This window comes from Ruditapes philippinarum, unplaced genomic scaffold (genome assembly GCF_026571515.1).
Source record: "Ruditapes philippinarum isolate M1 unplaced genomic scaffold, ASM2657151v2 ctg3342_1_1_1_1, whole genome shotgun sequence".
Taxonomy (NCBI): Eukaryota; Metazoa; Mollusca; class Bivalvia; order Venerida; family Veneridae; genus Ruditapes; species Ruditapes philippinarum.
The window spans coordinates 303605-325976 of NW_026863859.1; the positions used below are offsets into that span (position 1 = coordinate 303605).

Sequence of the window (22372 nt, forward strand, 5' to 3'; positions counted from 1 at the left end):
GGTCTGGATCCATGCTGGTCGCAAACGCACTATGTTGGTTTGTCGTGACGCGGCTCAAATAGTGTATGAATGTAGAAAAGTACGATACAAATTACTTCAGTTATGAGAGCAGCACGACCCAGGTTCATGAATAAATGTAAAAATATATTTTAATTTGTATAATGTTTATTATGCATACTTATTTAGTCACTAATAATAGCATAGTCACGTACACTTACTATCTATGGGACTTAAAGGTGACAGAATATCGTGAAATAATCCCAGCCTTGTTACAAACTTAATCAAAATATTTTAATTGAAAATAGTAAATTCACACATGATAATAACTATTTTGCAAAAAATACGCAGAGTTATATTTTGATTGTGCTCACCTACAATGTTTTTTTTTTTTAACTTTTAAACATTTTTAAGATGTTTGTCCGTTTAGAAGGCAGCTTTAAGGTAAGTCAATAGATCGTCGGAATTCGGTAACTTTCGTTACTTTCCGTACCTATTCTTTATGTGAAGAGTGTTCATTTGATAACTACAACTCTTCATCATATTCTTTAAACGACACGGAGAATGACGGAATATGCCGAATTTTCACGAACTTAACATGGATGTATCCATTCCATGCATATTTTAGCTTATTCAATATTACCATGTATATATACATCTGTTTAAATCAATACCTCGAGTAATTTTAAAATTAAAATGCAAGAATCATTCTTGTATATCTTTAAACTGGTCTATATTATAATTTTAGTGGAATTATTTCAACAGCCTTAGTTTTATAAGGATCAGTGGAAAACGTTCACTTTCTCTACACATACGAGTATCTGTTCCGTTAATTAATTTCATTTGTGCTTTACTGGAAATCATTTATATCTTAATAGCAAGCATATTTTCACTTCACATCATTAATATTCAGGATCAAACAGAATACCGCTATCTACCGGTGTAAATTGCAGACTACGCACATCAATTCAATTCCTTTGATGAATAGATTTATTAAAACAGTTGCTTTATAAAACGATTAAGGCACCTTTGTTTAGGTATTTATGCCGCGAATCTTTTGTCTTCGTTCCAAACCGGGGGCATTTGGAACGAGTATAACGAACATGGGAACGTATTAACACCAAAACATAACCCCCTCATGTTCATAACCATGAAAGTTTTATAGACATTTAATGATATCAAACTAATTACTAAAAAGAAATAACGAATGACCATTAATCGTTCAAAGAGATTTAAAAATCTTTAATGCAAAAAAGAAGCTCTAGTTGTACATTATCGAATTTCAACTATGAATCATGTATGAGTTCGAGTAATGAAATTGACAGGAAGGTATCCCCCGTACAGAGCCAGGTCAGCTTGCCGGACCTTACAATTTGACCGTTGGGAGGTGTCAGGAGTGTTGAGTGTCATATTTTTGGCAGAAGTTCCTGTTAATTAATAATTCAATATAGTCTCTAGTTTAGAGCTTGCTCGACCTTGAAGTTTGAACTACATGTACATACAACTGGCTATTTTATTTTACAAGATAAATTTATGTAGATTAACATTTCGATATTAAAGCGACCTTCAGCTTTTATTTCTTGTTTGAAAAACCAATTTTATTTTGTTTCGAACTAAGTGTTTCAGTAACTTTATCTTTGAAAAGTGCATCATACCAATGTTAAGCCTTCTTTAACGCAGCGTCCCGAAAGCTATTTATAACGCGACAGTGACGTTCGTTTCTAAAAATAGAAGATCGCTCTTTACTAATTTACATTTAGAGTGCGGACCGGTAGATTCAGCTGATAAAATGCATTTTCTTATTGTTTAAGTATTTTAACGACGGCAAATTTCATTTTCCAAGTTAATTCTTATATTAAACGCTTTTTCTAAAAATAGCATATTTAACCTTTAGAAAAACTGAAGGCCGCTTTAAACAATTTCATTACGCACAATCATCTTGGGGAAACAGTGTTAATCTCCTTGATGTATAAACACCAATCAATCTCAATTTGTTGCTGTAAACAAAATAATTAATTTGGCGGGAAGATTGCCCTGATATTACAAAGGTTATTATTGATCAAGCTTCGGTGCCGTCTGTAGCATCTTTCCTGTAATAACGATTACAGGCCGTGATTAATAACGATTGTAGACCGTGATTATAATTTACCGCGCAGAAACCACGTGATTGCATTGATAATGGCGGTAAATTGCCAGTCCCCGTGAAGTTAATTTGTCACTATTTTTTACAATCTGTCAAGTCTGCATTGTAAGATTTATTGGCAGACTGTTTCATCACAGTTAGAACTGTTGCGAAGGGAATGCTAATTTTGTCCGTGTCAAATGTGACATACGAGTGATTTTTTATCAATATATCACATTTAAAGCTAAAAGTTAACCACTGTTCGATATTAACACGCAATTGACATCGCAGCCGAAGCTATAACGCAATAATAAGGAAACCATGTAAAAAGAATATTGAACATTCCCTGAATGAGCGACGAGAAAAAAATATAACCTGTAACTTAAAACTATCGGCTTTGCTATAAAATTATGCCATTGTTTGGAGTTACAAGTTTTTCATATAAAAGATATTCGCTTTTTTTCTCGTCCCTGATTCAAGAAATAGTACTTTTTCACTGATTCAGTAAAATAAAATGTAATGTTTTCTTAATGTCATCTTATTTCATATCATATTTCAATGAAGATGTATCAATTCAATACATTTTTCAATTCAATACATCAGCTGCTTATCCGTACGGTCGAACTGTAGGATATTTACTTGTGTTAAATGCATGGCATGCTAGTATTGTACGCAATTAATACAAATCAATGTTAAATACTTGACCTAGTTTATAATATAAAGAAATCCATGCCGATATTCAATCTACTTTAGATTTCATAGAATATCACGTCACTATCCGATAATTGTAGCTTGATTTGCAAAGAAATTTCATAATTATGCTAAATGGTGTTGTTAACTTTGATACCGAAGAAGAATGTGTGCCAATAATCAACATCGTTCATGTTTCAAAGAAGTACAATAGGGTTACTATAAGTGGAACTTTTGCTTAAAGGCACATTATGCCTCAGAAATGAATTAAAGTTTACTTCTTTAAACAGGGCAAACACGAACTTTCTAATATTCAAATATAGTTTTAGAGAATGTCAAATGCTTGTTACCTGAAGAAAGTAGCGATAAATGTGAAATAATGTGTCAAAAAAGTAGCAAAATTCAAACAAAGTAGTATTTTGACGTCCATACAAAATACTAAACCACTTATAACTGTATTTACTGAAAAAAGCAACAGATGAAAAGAAATATAAATAAAAGCATTTCTTGAACATAATGGACCTTTAACATAATTAAGTTTATGTTAAATTTGTCAACATTTGAATTGAATAATAATTTTTGAAATCCAAGTCAATATTTGAAGTATATTATGATTTTTTTGACATAATTATGTGTCAATATTTGACCTAGTTATTAATTTATTAAATACAAAGAAAATCTTTTAATAGTTCAAAAGTTTTAGAAAAGAAACGTTAATTCAATTCATAATATTTAGAAATATCCGTCAATATTTGACATTCATGTCTATCATCATTCATGGGGAATCCAAGTAAATATTTGACCTAGTTAACAATTTGAATATTTGACCTAGTTTTTATAGAAATCTAAGTCACCCTTTGTGACCTACTAAAGTAAATATTTGACCTAGTTTACACTTTGATGAAACAAATTTCAATATTTGACCTAGTTTATAATTTCACAAAAATCTGAGTTAATATAAGACCGACGATATAATTGTGCCAGTATGTGGCCATCTTGCTTCCTCTGTGTGTAAGTTCCAGGGATCGGACTCGAGAATGGTTAAAATCTTAGCACACAAAATATCCTAAATATATAGACTTGCCTTTTCCCAATCTGAACAAAACTATTCATCATTGTATTAAGTTCAGATAACAAAATATGTACTGGCTGAAAAGCGAACAGTGTAGACCATGGTTAGATGGCAAGGATGTACCGGCAGATCTTGGTCTGCACTGCTCGCTTAAGTAGATTTTGTAACCGCAAGCAAACTGTGGGTTGAATAAGTGTAAAACTCTCATAAAAATATAACTAAAATAAATATGTTTAAACAAAAGTATTTGATGTAAACATCAAGTAAACTACACAGGTTTCTTATTTCAATAGGTTTCACTGACATGTTCGAATAATTCTGAGAAATACCGCATAACAATAACAAAGCTTCGGAAGATAAACAATTTTTCCACTTTATACAAACATATTAATGTAAATATAATTTTGCCATGTACAACACGTTTCTCAGCAACTTCTCTGAAAGAACAAGTACTCAATGAACTTGTGTAATTTTTGTTTTGGTTGACTCATTTGTTCATTAATAGCTCCTTGCCTGGATGAATTACAAAGATATATTGTGAAGATTCAGACTCTTTTGAAAAAAGAAAGAAAGAAAGAAAAAAATAATAAAAAAATACTGATAAGCAAATACCGATAGTGTAGCGGTGTTTGGAACGGGCTGGACGGCTTATAGCCGACTCCCACTGAGTTTATTATTTCTACAGTAGCACCGGTTATGATAAACAGTGATTAGCAGACGATTATCTACTGATTATCTCACTACCAGGATCGAATAAAGAGGAGGTTAACACCGACATTTCCTCGTTTCCATTGAACTGTATACATGTATGATCTTTCGTGTAGATTTTTGTGATTTTGGTTCGTTTATATACCGATCTGTTATGTAATGTATTATCTTTTTCTTTTCTTATGTGCACCGTTTGCAAGTTTGGCTTGGCTCTGGAACTAACTCTATGAAGACTAATGACGTCACATATTTACTCTGTGTATTTCAGTTTATTTATACTCGCCATCGATTGGCCATATGGGCGAGACCTGCGGAAGATTATTAGTCATTTTATATTTTGCAGGCTAGTACAAGATACAGATACAGAAAGATGCCCTTATTCCAGAAGTTTAGTGTGTCAAATATTTAAGCAACCATACACGGGACCTCGATTAAAAGACTCATCCGAAAGACTGATTAGTAATTTTAATTCAGCCTCGCTATATTAATCGCGGTCTTTCTAGTTGATCACCGAAACTGGACATGCGCAGTGCTTCAATCACAGCCAAACAATAGTTAGCGCCCGAACCCGTCTTTTATTTTCAGATTAATGTGATACTTTGTTATATATTTCCAAAAATGAACACAATTTAAAAATGAATGTACCAATTTAGTGGTGGAAAAAGTGTCTTGATTTAACATTAAAAACCTTAGCAATCTTAAAGCAATTCTGTAAAAAAACATGCAAATCACGTTTTTCAACATTTGTTTTCAAAGCAATTACAGGAACCGAAATACACACGAAGCAACTGTATTGAAAACAATTAAAAGGTAACTGGTATTGGCATGTTCAGAAAAAAAAACAAGAAAAGTTTTTAATTGATTTTAACATGTATACTATAACGTTACTACATTTCTATTTCTACATGTATATTATCCTACTCTGAGTTTCTATATTTCGTGCTCCATTGTTTCAAGTTTATAAATCATTTTATCCAGAATATTTGAGTGAGCTTAGGTAATATGCTAAATATCAGTCGGTGGAGCTATAGACCTTTTAAATGCATATATTTATGGATTCGATCCTGTTGGGTACACGAGTTTCATCGATTTTCTACAAGCTAGCCAGAACTTTTTCCGCACGTGAAATAAATTCATCATCCATCGCAGGATTCGAACCCACAGTCGTGTAATATTTTCGATATTAAAATTGAGTCTTTGAAACGTTCGAGGTTTTCAGTTTGAGGAAAATACTTTGGATATTCATATGATCATTCGTTCTTACTTAGACAGTATATTTAATTGAAAATGAACACAGATTTAAATGAATGCGAAACAAAATTAATATGTAATGGTAAGTTCTTAAAAAACAAAACAAAAAAACCCAAACAAACTTAATTGATCAAAGCCGTGGAACAATATTTTCTTTTAGGGTATTGTTGCTACCGTTTGATATGCAACAACAAATGGATGATAATTTTGCTGCTTCTTTTATTTCATATAGCTCGGAAATTTTGATAGCATATTCACATTTTGATATTTTAAAAATGTTGATATTCTAAACAAAATTGAACTGAAATTTCTCAAATATAACTTAAATTTGAAAAAGAAATCCGTCAATGGTGATGTCAGAATTATTCCACTTTCAACTGGTATTAAAAACTAGAGTATAAGTTTTTTGAAGAAAACTTATAACTTTATTAGAAGTTAAACTATAGAATTTATCTTGTTTCATAATTTATAATAACAAGCCTCATTATCAGTTTATACAAAACTGGTAGAAATCTGTTATTAATTCTGGAAACGCTTAAGTTAGAGAATATATAAACAAGAATGTGCTTCGAGTAATATTTCAATCTCATTCCCTGTAAGTTTGCTATTTCTTTATGTAAGATTATGGGTGTATGAAGCTTGCCAAATGAAAAAGGGAAGATTTTGTAATAATAGTAGGATAACAACGAACTTTGTCATTTGTGTAATAATAACTTGTAAGGTGATGAATTTCATTAAATCTTCAACTTTTTTTTATTTTTAAGTTATTAAAAAGAAATATTAAGACATTTTTCTTTGTTATGATTAATAATATTTGTGTCAAGTAACTTCATAGTCTCCTTGGAATTCAAAAATTTAATCTTCCATTTAAGGTTAAAAAAATTTCTCTTCTTTTTGTTTTGCTCTGCAAATTTATTTTTCATTTTAAGTCTCAACCTTTTCATCAAGTCTTGTGCACGTGACCTAATGCTTTACCACAACCGCTTACATGCCTAAGAACACCCCTCAATATAACATTAATTCCTACATAAAAAGTAGTTAATGAAGTTAGTAAGTGCGATGACTACAATGTAAATGATGATAATTGTGTTGTTCTTGTTCTTAATCTTGTCTCTTTATGATGCTGTTAGTGTTATGTAATCAGTTTTATGTTATTGTTATGCTGTTTTTAATTATCATTATGAAGTGATCAATGTTGTATTATTATAGCAATTGTATGTTTTTCTAAGATGATAATTATGATTATGAAGTTATCAAATTGTCTTTGTATAGCAATTTTATGTTTTCATTATGATAATTTTCAACATGATGTTGGACATAATACATTGTAATAATATAGATGCTCACGCTATTGATGATGATAATTACATTGATGATAATGATAATTATAATATGATAATAATAATTTTGATAATACTTTTGTTATCCCTTATCACAATTTTCTTAACAAACGTTATCAACAATGTATACATTGAAAAAAAAGAAATCAGTGAAAAGTATGCATATCATCCAATGCTTAAGTTCTTCTCAAACATTCGACATCTATATTTGACATTAACGAAGAAAAAAAATGTGGTAACAAAAAGTGTCTTACCATTATGTTTTCATTTTTTGTATTTAACACCATCTTATTATTATCCTTACTATTCACATTACACGGTATATGTCTGCTTAACACTGATGAAGAATATGACTCACGCTCGATCTGGCTTTACAAACCCGTTTTCAACAAGCATCTTGGCTTGTTCTCTACTGCCTAATCTACAGACTGTTTGATATATGATTGGCACGAGAAACATGGTGTTTCTTTTGATCGTAACTGCTGGTAAGAAATTACGAAATGTTTAAGTGTTTTAAACCGCAAAACATTCTGAAAAACATTTAAATGTTTTTAATCAGCAGCTGTGTGTTATACTACAGTTAAAAGAGCGAAATATATATTGTATGAAACAACAATATTTACAATAACAACAAGAAAAACAGCAACAGCAGCACTAACAAAACAACAATGACAAAGAACAAAGACAACAAGAAATACTTATTTACTTATTTAATCTATTTTCTAGTAATTTTGTTTCTTTCTATGAAGTTATTTTCATAAAAAAGATTAATATAAACAGATTAAAATGAAAAGAACGTGTAAATTGTATTAAATACTTTAATGTTCTCGGATTTCTAAAAATATCTATCATTCTTATTTATAAATTGTCACACATGCCACTCGAAACTTATATTTCAATAATGTCTATTTTCAGAAACTGTTTTCAGTTTACAAAAACTCTTTGTATTTTTATAAGCCATCGGACATGGTTTTCATTTCCTAGTATGTTTACGTAACAAAGATTACAATTTTTGTCCAGGCGGTGAAAAATTATTCCGTAACCTGATTCAATGGATTTTTTAAATAAACCATAGAACATATTTATTTAAACTATTGAATAGTTTTTCACTGAAAATTATGGACCAAATTTTCACAAACAGACTATAGTCTCATATCATATTTACCTGCAAAATTTGGAACTCGTGCCAAGAAAATAGTCTATGCTTATCATTGGAAAGCTATCATTTTCTTTTCCAATTATACAGACGTAGAGGAAGCGGCTATATGCACTTACGTTCGTTAACTGACCTTTGAACCGTTAAACAATAACATTATCCCTGCCTTTACTTAAACATATAACGTAAAAAAACTACGAGCGGCTGATAAGCATCGGGCTTTTAGATTAACAAGTTAGGCGGAGTTGAAATCTAAAACGATTGCATTTAGCAGCCAAATATTAATCTAAGTAAGTTTTGAAATGATTAAAACAGCAACCCGAAATTGTTCCTTGTTGTTTATCGCAACATGGGTTTAATTGAAAAGAATGCCAAAAATTAGCCTATTTGCCTGGTGGCATCTATTCGGGTTATTGTTCACTATTCTAGTATTCAATAATTCAAGCATAAACAGCAATACCTTTAATTATTCAAGCACTTGTGGCTGCATCTTATTATTCAAAATTCATGCTTTTTACACTCTTATTATTTCTACTCAGGTCATGAAATCATGACATCATGCAGAAGTAGTATAATCACAAAGAACGCTATTATTCAAGCAGTAACTGTAATATTAAATTATTCAAGCACAAGGAGTGATATCTTTAACTATTCAAGCACTAACGGTTATACCTTATTATTATAAATTCATGCTTTTTTACACTCCTATTATTTCTACTCAGATCATGACATCATGACATCATGCAGAAGTAGTACACTCACAAAGAACGCTATTATTCAAGCATGAACGGTAATATTAAATTATTCAAGCATAAGTAGCGATATCTTTAATTATTCAAGCACTAGTTGCTATTTCTTATTATTATAAATTCATGCTTTTTTTTAAACTCAGATCATGTAAACATGTCAACCTAAAGTAGTTGCAGAAGTACAATCACAAAAAACGCTATTATTCAAGCATTAACGGCGAAATTTAATTATTCAAACATAAGCAACACTATCTTTAATTATTTAAGCACCAACTAGCTTGTTATTTTGTTCAGATAATGCAGACATAACATCATGCAGAGGTAGTACAATCACAAAGAATGTAATTATTCAAGCATTTGGAGGCAAACTTTAATTATTCAAGCCTTAGCAACACTATCCAACTATTCAAGCATTAACAGCGATATTTTGTTGCATTACAAACTAATTATTCAAACATAAGCGACGCTTTTTTACTATACAAGAATAAGTTGCAATATTTTGTTATTGAAGCATTATTAGTAATTATTGATTAAGCATTTGTTGATAAATAAATAAATAAATAAATAAATAAATAAATATTAATTACACAAAAGTAAGCGACACAATTCATCGTAATTGTTTTTCCTTTCTTTCAAATGACGGATTTAGGTCAGATCATTTGGTCAATAACTTCCAAGATCTATTGTGACGATTACAGGGCTCTGGTAGTAATTTGTTTAACAAGCATTTTTCCGAGTTTTTTGTCAATACTGTAGGTAGTAGGAAAGTTATTTACGCTACAGTAATTTACGATGCTGATAAATGTAGCGTAAATATCTGAGAATTAATTTCTCATTACCATGTTGGGGTGTCCACAGGCAAAATATATCATTAATGGTTTGAATTGTCATTACACAGACTGACCTGTGAGCCATTTTCGTTACAAGTATTCGTCAACATAATTGTTGTACACACAGAAAGATTGTTTAAGCCAACAGGCATAAAAACGTAAACCGTTCCATCGTTGAAAGTAATTAATAAAATTGTCTTCAATTATGTCACAGGAAAGAAGTATTGCTTATTTCATCTCAAGTTTCAGTAAATTGCTATACGTCTTAAATAGTCTTACTTTCACCGATTGTCAACAACTTCTGCAATGTTGTTTGTTTGTTTTTGACACAAGGATCAACGATAATTCCCCCCTGGATTACTTAAAAGACATAAACTACATCCCTATAAACATCAGATTAATTTAATAAAATACTGAAAAATACTTATATGTTCTATGATTTTAGTCAACATATTTAAAGATGCATGCATCCAGATGAGCCTAAATATTTCAAGGAAATCAAACTAATGTGCTAAGCTAAGTTGTGCTTAGTTTAAGAAAGGTAAAACGATTCAATATTCAAGTAATAATTTACATGTTATGTGCAATTTATGACTCATTTGTTTTGCAATACGGCACTTTCGACAATATATATTTGTACCTTTGACAATATATTTGTACTTTTGACAAAACATTGTACTTATGACAATGTATTTGTACTTTTGACAATATATTGGCACTTTTGAAATATCTATAATAGTTAAAGCAAGTTTTGTTTGTATTGTCATAAATTGTTTTATGAATCTAAACAAAAAAATACTCCATAAGGTACAATCGACCTGGTTTCAGTACTAGGCCAGGCATTTTAGCCCCAAAATTAGACCCAACCTAAATACGTCTATAGTAACCAGTAACCCTACTGTATACGTACGTACCAAAATACAGTTTGAAAATAACCAGAAACTGTATACCACTTTCCGGTAAAACTCTCATATATTATGTAATAAATGATTTCCAATAAGGACGCTAATAGGATATTTATCTGTTTTAAATATATACATTGCGTGACGTAATTCTACAAGGATTTGCAGCAGACGAGAAAATTCAACCGAATCTATATGATGCAATCACGCGATATTCTCATAACTCTTTGCAACTATATGAGCAAGATACACTAGGTTGATATGAGACCTCGAATCCACTTCCCTACCCACACCAATATGTCGTATGTGAAAACAACACACTATAGAATAAGTCAAATTATTTTACGTCACATCCTATCCATTGATGGTAATTAAAAGAATTAAATAATAAATACAAGCATTTCCAAAACTGCGAAAAATCGCCGTTCAGAAGAGTAACCTATTCAATTTTTTTTTCGTAAAAAAACAACTCCTTTCTGTAAAATGGAGCTAATGTTTCTTCTTTTCAGAGAAATATTTCGAATATTGTTAACCCTGCAGGAGCCTACACACTTGTTCCGAGCTTCGTTCATGAAGACAATATTTTAATTTTATATATAGGTAACCAGACAAAACATGGCGGATGGCGTGCCCAATAGGCGCTTTTTTTAGTTTTTGTGACGTCCATTTTGTTATCATGTGGTATTCAATTCTCTGTTCTAATTTGCTAAATGCAGGCGGTGTCCGGGAAGAGCTGATCAAATCTTGTTAATAATAGGAACGGTGACAATTACAGGTTGTTATCCAATTGTTTCTTGTCAGCAATCCAAGCACGTTAAAAAATTGTCTTTTATAAACATTTTATGAACATCATAATTGCAAGTAAAACGGAAATCATTTTTTACGAAGATACAGGTTCAATAGGATCGAACCATTTGGATCTCTATCAGATATAATTGAAAACATATGAAGCAACTTAAACTAAAACAACGCCAAAGAAACAAATACATGCATATTGTTTACAAAAACAAAATACGGGAATTTATGATGTCACCCCATCGCGTGAGATATCAACCGTGAATTATTGTCAAACACGAACAAGACCAAACTAATTAAGCCAATCATCAACTGAACAGAATAGCACTTTAACAACAAAAATGATTTCGTTTACCAAACCATATTTATTGTCCACTTAGTCATGCCAGAGCACGATTGTATTGTAAAAACTAAGGATATATTAAACGAGTAAGACATTTTCAGGTCGTCTGCTTTACAGGAAACGATTACATAGCATCTTGCTATCCAGGTCTTGAGGCAGAACAGAACCAAACATTGCACAATTTATTCTAGTTACCTCTTTATATGGCCATTGCATATTTCCAATTGAGGGCTAATCGCCAGATTGCGTTATCTTTTTACCAGTGAAGGTCATTGACGATTGAGTAACACAGACTTCTTAACCACTGTTTATTGATTATTGGCAATCAACAAAGCTTGTTTGTCATCGTTTTATTTACTTAACCCGCAACCTGTTTAAGTTTAAGAGATTTTCAATATCAAAGTAAAAAATAATTAGTAACCAACTGTATAGAGCCTGGCCAGACTGTACGGACGTGCAGGTTGTCCGAGCTTTATACTGATGGCAAAGGTTACATCACTATCGGTTCTAGCATCTTAAAGGTTAAGGACAACCAACACATAATCTAGTATCGGCAGTGATGTTCCTCATGAAATGGTTTAATTGAAGGATACTGAAACAGGCTGACTTTTTTCAATCGGTTTTTGAGAAAAGGCAATTAAGATTGGTCTAGCAGTTATGAAAGTAGAAATTCCTTCTTTTGACAAATATTTATTGGTGGAAACATGTCGTCATGTAAGACCACTTGGAAAGACGGAACATAGAGGAGGACTATAAAAAGCCATGGGACCATATACTGTTTTTTGTTTGGCAGGTCAACAAAAACCCCCCAAAAAACAAACAACAAAACAACAACTAAAAAAAGAAAAAAGAAAAGAAAACACGGTCATGCCGTCACAATATAAAACCCCAGGAAAAAGTAATTAATGTACGGACTTCTATATCGTTATCCCTTTCCCTGTCGTCACAATAAGTAAATCCCAGAAAATAATAAGCCAATCAACGAGCATGTTTTATTTTTATATCTGACAAACAGTTCGGTAACTGGAGTGCGGGTAACCAATTCCTGCACTCCAGTTAACGCACTGTGCATATATGGGTATTCGATTTAACTCAAATAGAGTTAACTTTCAATAGAAAGGTCTCCAAAATATGACACAATATCGTAGAAGTGGCGTTAATATCAAACACGTTTTGTTTACAAATGAGAAAGGAACAGTCTGCCCAATTGCATTGAAAGGTGCCTATTGACATACATATATAGCAAATACTTAGTTAAAGCAGGTAAAAGGATGTTTTCATAAATCATACTGCAAAAATTTGCACCAGTTAGTAAACAGTCTCTTGGAAACTCATTAACTACACGTCTTGTTTACAATTCCGTTATTTCTAATTAAACAACCCCGTAAATTCTAATTAAAACCAAATACTGCAAAACAAGTATTTAATATCGCAAGAAAGAGCGAGAAAAAATATCGTATTTGTGACTTCTTCTCAAGTTCATTTCTATTTTAGCATTTGAAACATTATCAATTTTAATCTTAATTAAAAGCTTCTATTTTGAAATGATAAAAATACATCCATTTTCTATATTATAACAATTTTAAGGTAAAGGTAATCCAAAATGATTTTTGCCACACAGTTGAATAATAAATATCCAGTGGCTGGGTTTGAACCATTCTTTCGGTATGTTTGGAATTTAAAACTGCCGAATTGTCAGATATTCAAAAAAAAAAAATTCAAAATTATTATCCCCAAACGCTGGCGTTATCCTTTGGATACATTGTTACTATATAGATTTTTAACGATAATTTCAATATATCAAGCAATGTTTGATTACAACATTATACCTTTCTTGTGAATATGCATAATATTATATAACTGTGTGCAAGCTAAAACATGATTTTTTAACGATCTTGTTTACTTTTTCTATGGAGATGAAGAGTAAACTTTAGCGTTTATTTAATAGCATAATAAGACCTTTACACTCTGGAAAGAATGATTGGGATGCGATCAAAGTCATCCTCCCATTGGATTTTTTTAAACATTGGATTTGAACTCCCATGGGATTTTTTTTCGTGTATAAATAACTTGAAAAATAACGCTTATATAAATATGTTGGTAAAAAGTTGGCTAATCTATTGGGCAGTAAAATTTTTACGACCTCAAATTATATCAAGACAAACTTGCCGTAGAATTAGTAAACGTTGGAAGTACAAGTGTACTTACAAAGTTAAAGCATCATATTGACGATGGAAAAAACCCATTAATTCATCGATAATATAAGCGATAAAATCAGAATCATGGTAATTAATTATGATATTGAAACTAAACGTTTGTGGGATTTACCATGCGCAATGCAAAATAATGATATATCATTCCAGTATCAATGATTATAATTTCGTTTTACTATCCAAAACCGCTTCTTTAACAAACCAAAACCGAAATCTTGTCTTACCAATACGCTTGTGACGTAAGATGGGATGAGCGTTAAAGGAAATGCATACACACGTCTGTAAAAAGGGCCGAACAGTTCATTTTCAGAATTCACACTCGTATCCTTTGGAATAAAATGCATTCCAATTCAATCACTAATATGCTACATATTTGTTTTCAGATTGCGTGACGTAAATATACATGAATTTGCAGCAGACAAGAAAAAGAAACCGCATCTATTTGTCACATTGCTGCTGTTATTCAATGCATTTACCGAAAACGCATTTTTTATTAGTTTTTTTTTGGTATTAATTCTCGTATATGTTTTGTCCAAGTGTGGACAAAATGTTTATATATGACTCTTCTTTCTCAAGACGCGGATATTGGCAAGACATAATTCAATTGTTTCTTGTCAGCAGACGACCTTTAGCATGCGACGTCAGTTTCATTCAATGCTTCCCAAATATTTACAATATAACTGTGTGTTGATGAACCCTACATATTTTGTTCAATAAGAATTTATCAAAGTCACAGTGGAATCCATAACCCGGTGCAAACAAAAGTGATTAAAGTCTTTGTAAAATGTACTCTCAGTGCCTTAAAAGCCGCATTGACCCTCATTTATCATTTTGATAATAAAATCCCCTGAACTCTGGCTAGTCAAATAAGGGAAATCCATTTTACTAATATTTAAAAAGGTTAAGGTGCTTGTCTATAAACCCGGTACTCGTTATTCTAGGAGCAATATTGATGTCACAATCAAGTCGATCAATTTCCTCATTTATCTAGTCTATCAAGCGGAATAGAAAGCGATTTATGTAAGTTGAAATAACTTGTTCCACTTTTAAGCTTAAATAAATAGTTCTGAATTTACTACAAAATTCTGTTCGTGTCAGAACCAATCTTGCCTGTTTGTCACGCGACGATGTGACATTAGCCTTTACTCAAAAGAGTTTACAACATTCTGAACAAGTTAGCACTAAATTTTATAGTGATTAAATGTCATCAACACGCACTTTGTTGTCAGTAAACGGGTAGAACTGAGTTATAAAGAATTTATCAACAATGATCAAAGTTTATTGGCATTCAGCAAAAAACATTTGCCTTTGGCCATTTACAAATATGTCATTATGGCAAAGACAAACATAAATATATGTAAAGAAATATTATTCATGATCAGTAGACATTAAAGTCAAAAGTATCTGTACATAAAGATAAAGCATTTGTTATGATTTTTACAAGGTTTAATTAAACTTTCCTATTCTTCGAAGATATTTATTTTTTACTGGTCATGAGAATTGGCCCAGATATTTTGATTTATTGGACAACATAAAACAAAGTGATATATATCAACAATATGCCAACAATGACCAATGCTTACCACGAAAATATATCTGAAATAGACTTGGCCATCTTTCAATATTGGTATGGACATTCGTCATTTTTTACGGATATTGTCAAGGTAAATTCTGACTGAATAGGAAACATTGCCGACTGATCTTGCAAAGTCTTCCTTGATCGCATGAGTAGAAACAGTTACCGCCATCTGGCTAAGAGTTACGTTGTTTTTTATATACAATATACCATTGTCATAAACCAATGTCTTGTCTTCGAAAATATGGTGAAATCAATGAATTAATTGATAAAAGTTCCGTTCTAATCTTTTTCCATATTACCACAAGCTTATGAAATTCAGAAAGATATGGAAGATAAAGGAATGATTTGATGGTTATTTCTTTTCCATATTAACACACGCTTAAAATTTTGTTGAAATATGCATTTGCATATAATATGTTTGAATTAAGTTTACCCCAAAAACAATAAAATATGTGTTCTTTCTTTCGAAGTCAATGTTTCAAGCATTTGAAGACGAAGACCGCTATCGTTATATCATTTCAAGGACACGAGTGGCCACCTGAGTCGTACAATTCTATTTATTAAGCTAGCTCGATAATTACTTTTCATGTTCAATGCGTAATATTTCTATTAAGAGTAACATATATGTTGCAGACAAAAATATTTGTTCTTTTCAAATACTATGCAGACATACGAGTGGGTGTTTGAGCCAAGAATATGTCGGTATATCAACGCAGTCTTTTGTTCTACATTAAACTTTCAAACGCAGTTGTGCAAACTCGTTGTCGATATAATCACCAGAATTTACAAATAAATAAACATGGGGAAATCTTTGTCCGTGCAATAATTCAGAAGATATAAACGGGCATCAGAGTAGAACCACCGAAGTCCCTTATGCTAGCTTGATAGCTTACTGCAAAGTTTATAGGTCAATGGACAGAAGAAAGACTTATTTACTTAAATTATAGGGGGGGGGGAGCAAAATTACGTTGCTAAGGAGGCTTAAGTAGTGGGGGACTTTGTTCTGCAAGTATCTCTCTTCAAACCACCGAGTCTGCAATTACCATTTATTAATCTTGCTTCCATTCTCGCCGGAGATCTCCCCTTTCAGGAATATTTAAAATATGAACAAGTCTGTAAAACATGATGATATAGAGGAATATGCTATTACAAGACTGCTATCGCTGGTCTATCTATGGAATTATATATTGTAACAGAATTCCTACATTTTGCCTGTGGACACCGCAACATGGTAAATAGTGATTAATTCTTAGGGAATTTAAGAAGATTTTACTGCATCATAAACTACTTTAGTGTTGTTATTATAGCTTTTATTATGGACCTACGGACTTTATTTCACATCTAATCATGCTTATGGCACACTAGTATCAGTCTAAAGTTGCCTTTGTTGTTGTAAATAATTTCTGCGTTGATTTCAGAGCTTAATGATGAACTTGTCATCTAAAACTAGATTGTAAATTGGTATGATATTGAAGAACTCAAGAAAAGAGAAGAAAGGTAAATGATGAACTAGTCATCTAAAACTAGATTGTAAATTGGTATGATATTGAAGAACTCAAGAAAAGAGAAGGGTAATCTATGAATGGACTATTACAAGCATCTTCTAAACATATCATTTGACATGTAATACATGTAACTTCATACAAAATTGATGTTTTGCGAGATAGATAATGAAATAAATTTGTTCATGAAATATCCAATGTCCAATTAAATTGCAGACAAGTTTCAATGCGTAGTTGGTTTTGATTGTTATACTTTTTTTTAACATATATTCAATATCATAGCAAAGTGTATTGCTTTGGGTGAAGTTATTTATTGTGTGGTGTAAAATTACTCATAGTATTATCTTAAATCACCATCCCCTTCCGATAATAAAACTAACTTCTCTAACGTTAAAGCTACACTAAATAAATATGTAAAAATATTTTACCGTCGTCCTAAAAACCAAGCATTCTACAGATTCATTAACCTTTTTAACAGTATTGTTGTAAATCTCATTAAATATTGTTCAATAAGATAAGGATTTTAAACGGAAAATCCCACGGTAACACTAAAGTTCGTAACGAAAAATTTTAACATGCAAATTAAGATTATAATCAGCTCGTGTATGCGCTACGTCCAATGTTTATAACTGCTATCCGGAAACACCAACAAAATATGAAGATTTTCTGTGTGGTGTAAAACTATTTAACCGTTTTAAACTTCAGGTCACTAGGCCCGAGGTTCAGTAAAAAAGTATCATTCTCATAAAAATAAGATTATTTTGGTATGAAAACATTCCGTTACAATTGCGGGAAATATACCGTTAAATTAGGAACGGCTACTTATAGTACCATGTTTGTTGGTTAATATTGATGGTGAATGATCAAAGGCGGGGTTTCTCATGCCAACAAGATATGTACTTCCGATTTCGCACAATGAGGGTTGTTTCTTTTTTATGCTTATAAAACAACATTTTGGTTGTCCTGGACACCAAAATATAGAATCTTGGAGTCGATATGAAACCAATTTATCAATGAATGTCGCTGATTTCTAGTTTTATGAATTTATTTAATGTAACTTTAAAGAATCAAATCGTAATGAAGAAGGCTAAGGATGTTCCGATGCTCATTTTTCTCCATGAACTAATAAAACAAACTTCAGAATATAAGAGATTATTCTGACTTTTGATCCCGGATCATTCAACATTTAAGGAACAGCCTATAATTATAGACTTGGGAATTTCGTGTAAAGATCAAAATTTTCTTTTTAATTAAGACAGGACGCGAGAGAATGAATCTTGTTACATTTGATTTTCTCTTCAAACATGAAACTCTTGTTTATGTAAATCTTTTTTACTCTTCAAAATGACATGTTTTGTTGTCATGTTCCAGCTTAAGAAAATAAGATGTATGATAAGCGGTCAGTCAATGATGTTTCTATCTTGCAACCTTGGCATAATTTTCACTTAGAAACATAAGCATTGCCCAATCTTAATTGTATTTTCATTTCTGTAGAAACAGTATTAATGGAAAAACATTTTGATTTATCAAAAGCTGCTTATTTGCATTGAAAACAACATATTTTGAGATGAAACAAAGAGAGAAAAAAAAACGAATTACGTTGTTGTTTTATTTAATTCAGAATAACAAGCAATATTGAGTTCAAAACTTCAAGGTTAACCTTTTCAAACTTAACATAAAATATAAAAAACAAGGAAGAGCAGCATTCAATGAACGCATCCGCCATTACAGGACCTTCGGCAATTAGCCAAGCAGGACGCAATAAAGGCAAGGTCTAAAGGCTGAATTCACATCGTCTATTTTCAGTTTGCTTTTAATGCTAAACATACTAGTATAAGATTTATATATGAGCCGTAGATTCTGAATGAATAATTTGATCCTTCACTTGAACTTCATTACTTTTAAACCCTTCTTTGTATAGCATATCTCGATATGCCCAGCTCATTGTATGAACATTTTAGTCCCTACCATATTGCGCCTTTGCTCTCAATATGGAAACAGACCGTCTTACATTTCCGTTTAGTCTGACAAGGCTCAGTTGGCTGACTAATATCCAATATTTTTCAAACAGAAAATAAATATATTTAAAAATGCAAGGTGAACAAATCTATTTAATAAATTCGATAATATAAAGCCGAATATAATCTTTGTTTCAGTAGTACGTTTTATCCCTGCAGAAACATTGTATCGTAATTACTGAAACTGTAACAATAACATTTAATAATTTCATTTGTACTGAAAAGAAAATCTAGAATAGGGGGCGATCCCTCGGACGCAATCAAACAATTTTGTATGATGATGGCAGGCTTGGTTTGATTTAGGCAGGTCATGAGAGATTATGTAAAGGTGCAACATTTCACGCCTTTATTCAATCTTCAACACTAACGTGTGGCGACATTTAATTTACAAACTATTTGTTTTCAACTATTGATAAACGATACATTTTATGTTCATACTAAGACGATCTGTTGTAAATTGTAAAGACACGCACTGGTTTCTGCATTTATTGACAGTAATAAACATCATTTAAGTTCAGATTTGGTTTTATTTTTCTTGTCTCCAGCAATTGCTTGTAGTGTTTTTGTCACGCAATGCGTACATTTAAAACAAATAAATATCGTATCATACCGACTTTATTAAAACGCATTAAATTAAAAAAAATGCAACTTTATTGATATATTTGTTGCATTGTTGTGAAAAAAAGATCAACAAGTAAGAAATAACTTAAATACTGGCAATTGAAAACCAATTCGTTATTTGTAACAGGAATAAGCTTTAATTGTGTAAATTATCAAAGACTGAGATATCATGTGCATTTGATATCCGTTATTATTTTCATGAACAAGAGCATACTATTAAAGGCAGTCATCAACAGAACAAAACAACACTTTTACAACAATAATTATTTCGTTTACCAAACCATATTTGATATCCACTTAGTCATGCCATCACATGATATATTGAACGAGTCAGATATTTTCAGGTCGTCTGATAACATGAAACGATTAAATCAAAATGAGCATCTTGCTATCCAGGTCTTGAGACAGAATACAACCAAACATTGCACAAATTATTCTAGTTACGTATATATATGGACATTGCATATTTCCAATTGAGAGCTAATCGCCAGATTGCGTTATCTTTTTACCAGTTAAGTTCAGTGACGTATGATTTAATAACAGATTTCTTAACCACTGTTTATTGATTATTGGCAATCAACAATTATAGTTTGTCATTGTTTTATTTACTTAGCCCGCAACCTGTTTAAGGTTAAGAGATTTTCAATATCAGAGTTCAAAGAACCTGGTTGCCCTGGATTTATACGAAGGGCAAAGAGCCCTATACCACTTTTTGATCTGGCACCTTCAACGTTAAAGACAACCAACACATTATCTAGTATCGGTATTGATATTCCTCAGAACTGGTTTTATTGAACGATCCTGGAACATGTCGACGTTTTTAGAAAAGGCAATTCAAATTTGTCTTGCAGTTTTGTAAGTAGAATTCTCTTCTCATGATCCAATTTTTATTGGTGGAAACACGTCGTCATGTAAGAACGTTTTGGTCATGGAAAAACGGAACATAGAAAAGGAGTATAAAAAGCCATGGGATGATGGGACAATATATTGTAGTTGGTACGTGTATATGCCATATAGATTCATTTAAATGTTTTTTGTCTATGTAAATTTTTGCAATGAAGAAATTAATGAAAAAAGTGTAAGTAATAGATGTTCTTTCTCTTTTATATCATAAGCAAAAATAAAAACACGGTCCCTGTCGTCATAATATTAAACCCATGAAAAGGTAATCAATGAAAAAGCGTCTGAATCGTTATCCCTTTCTCTGTCGTCACAATAATTAAGCCAGCCAACGAGCATTCTTTATTTTTTATATGCGCCCTGCAGTGCGCGTAACCAATACCTGCACTCCAGTTTACGCACAGGTCTCAAAAGTATGATACGATATTGTATTGTCAAACAAAATTGACCTGACACTATTGGATTTGACCCTATAGTCGGTAAATTTCGTACACGTTACTATCGCCTAGTCTTATCGCAGTCGTTAAAAGTCTTTCACTTCAATAATATAGAATATGTAGATGTGAACCGGTTTCGAATCCTGGTTCAGCTTCTTAATCTTTTTATTTATTTTAAAATTGCCATTTGTCTCTAAACTCGTGCAAAACGTTTTGATTTTTTGTGTGTATTCTATATGTGTTGTGTTTTTTAATTTGTTTTATAAAGGCGCTGTACTTTTTATCAATTAAAGATAATGTTATAAAAAAATATAAATGTATAAAAAACTTAACAGGTATCCTTAAACCAGATGTAGTAAAACGATTTCAAATTAATTCTTGCAATAAAAAAATCCATATCTTTATAACGTGGTGTTGGTTAGGTATCTAACTATATTCCTTCAGATCAGTATTCATCTTTACCAATACAGCAAAACTCATTGACATGTGAAGGTAACAAATAATCAAATATATCGATATAATTATTCGTTAGATACCAGTGTTTATCCAGTGCCTTACGAAAATTAACGAAGTGCCAGGTCAATATTGTTGGACAATATAAATTTTTGTTAACAAAGGAAAGGTCTGCCCAATACATGTACTGACATACATGTATAACGGTTATTTTGTTCAAGCAGGTAAAAGGATGTATTCATAAATCATAAATTCATAAATACGTGCAAAAATTTCCACCAGTTAAGAAACAGTCTCTTGGAAACTCATTAGCCACACGTCTTGTTTACAATTCTGTTAATTATAATTAAACAACTCCGTAAATTTTAATTAAATTCAAATTCTGTAAAAACAAGTATTTAATATCGCAAGAAAGAGCAAAACATATATCGTATTTGTGACTCCTTTTCAAGTTCTTTTCTATTTTTGACATTTGTAACATTATCAATTTTAATCTTAATTAAAAGCTTCTATTTTGAAATGATAAAAGTACATCTATTTTCTGTATATAATAATTTCAAGGTCAAGGTCATTCAAAATTATTTTGCCGCATTTTTGAAATATAAATATCAAGCGACTGGGTTTGAACCATTCTGTCACTATGTTGAGGATTCAAAACTGCCAAATTGTCAGATATTCAAAAAAAATCAAAATT

At 31.5% G+C, this 22372-nt stretch overlaps 1 protein-coding gene across 3 annotated transcripts in view; it reads right to left on the bottom strand.

The window, feature by feature from the left end:
* Window positions 1–22372, bottom strand: part of LOC132723569 (neo-calmodulin-like) — a 193041-nt gene that overhangs the window by 38823 nt on the left and 131846 nt on the right. The window contains exon 1 of one of the 3 annotated variants that reach the window (XM_060708313.1): window positions 7435–7595. The exons of the other annotated variants lie outside the window; for them this stretch is intronic. Within the exon in view, the coding sequence (XP_060564296.1) occupies window positions 7435–7467 (33 nt within the window). The 5' untranslated portion in view covers window positions 7468–7595. Of the gene's footprint in view, window positions 1–7434; window positions 7596–22372 lie in introns of those variants that run through there. 3 annotated transcript variants of the gene reach the window in all.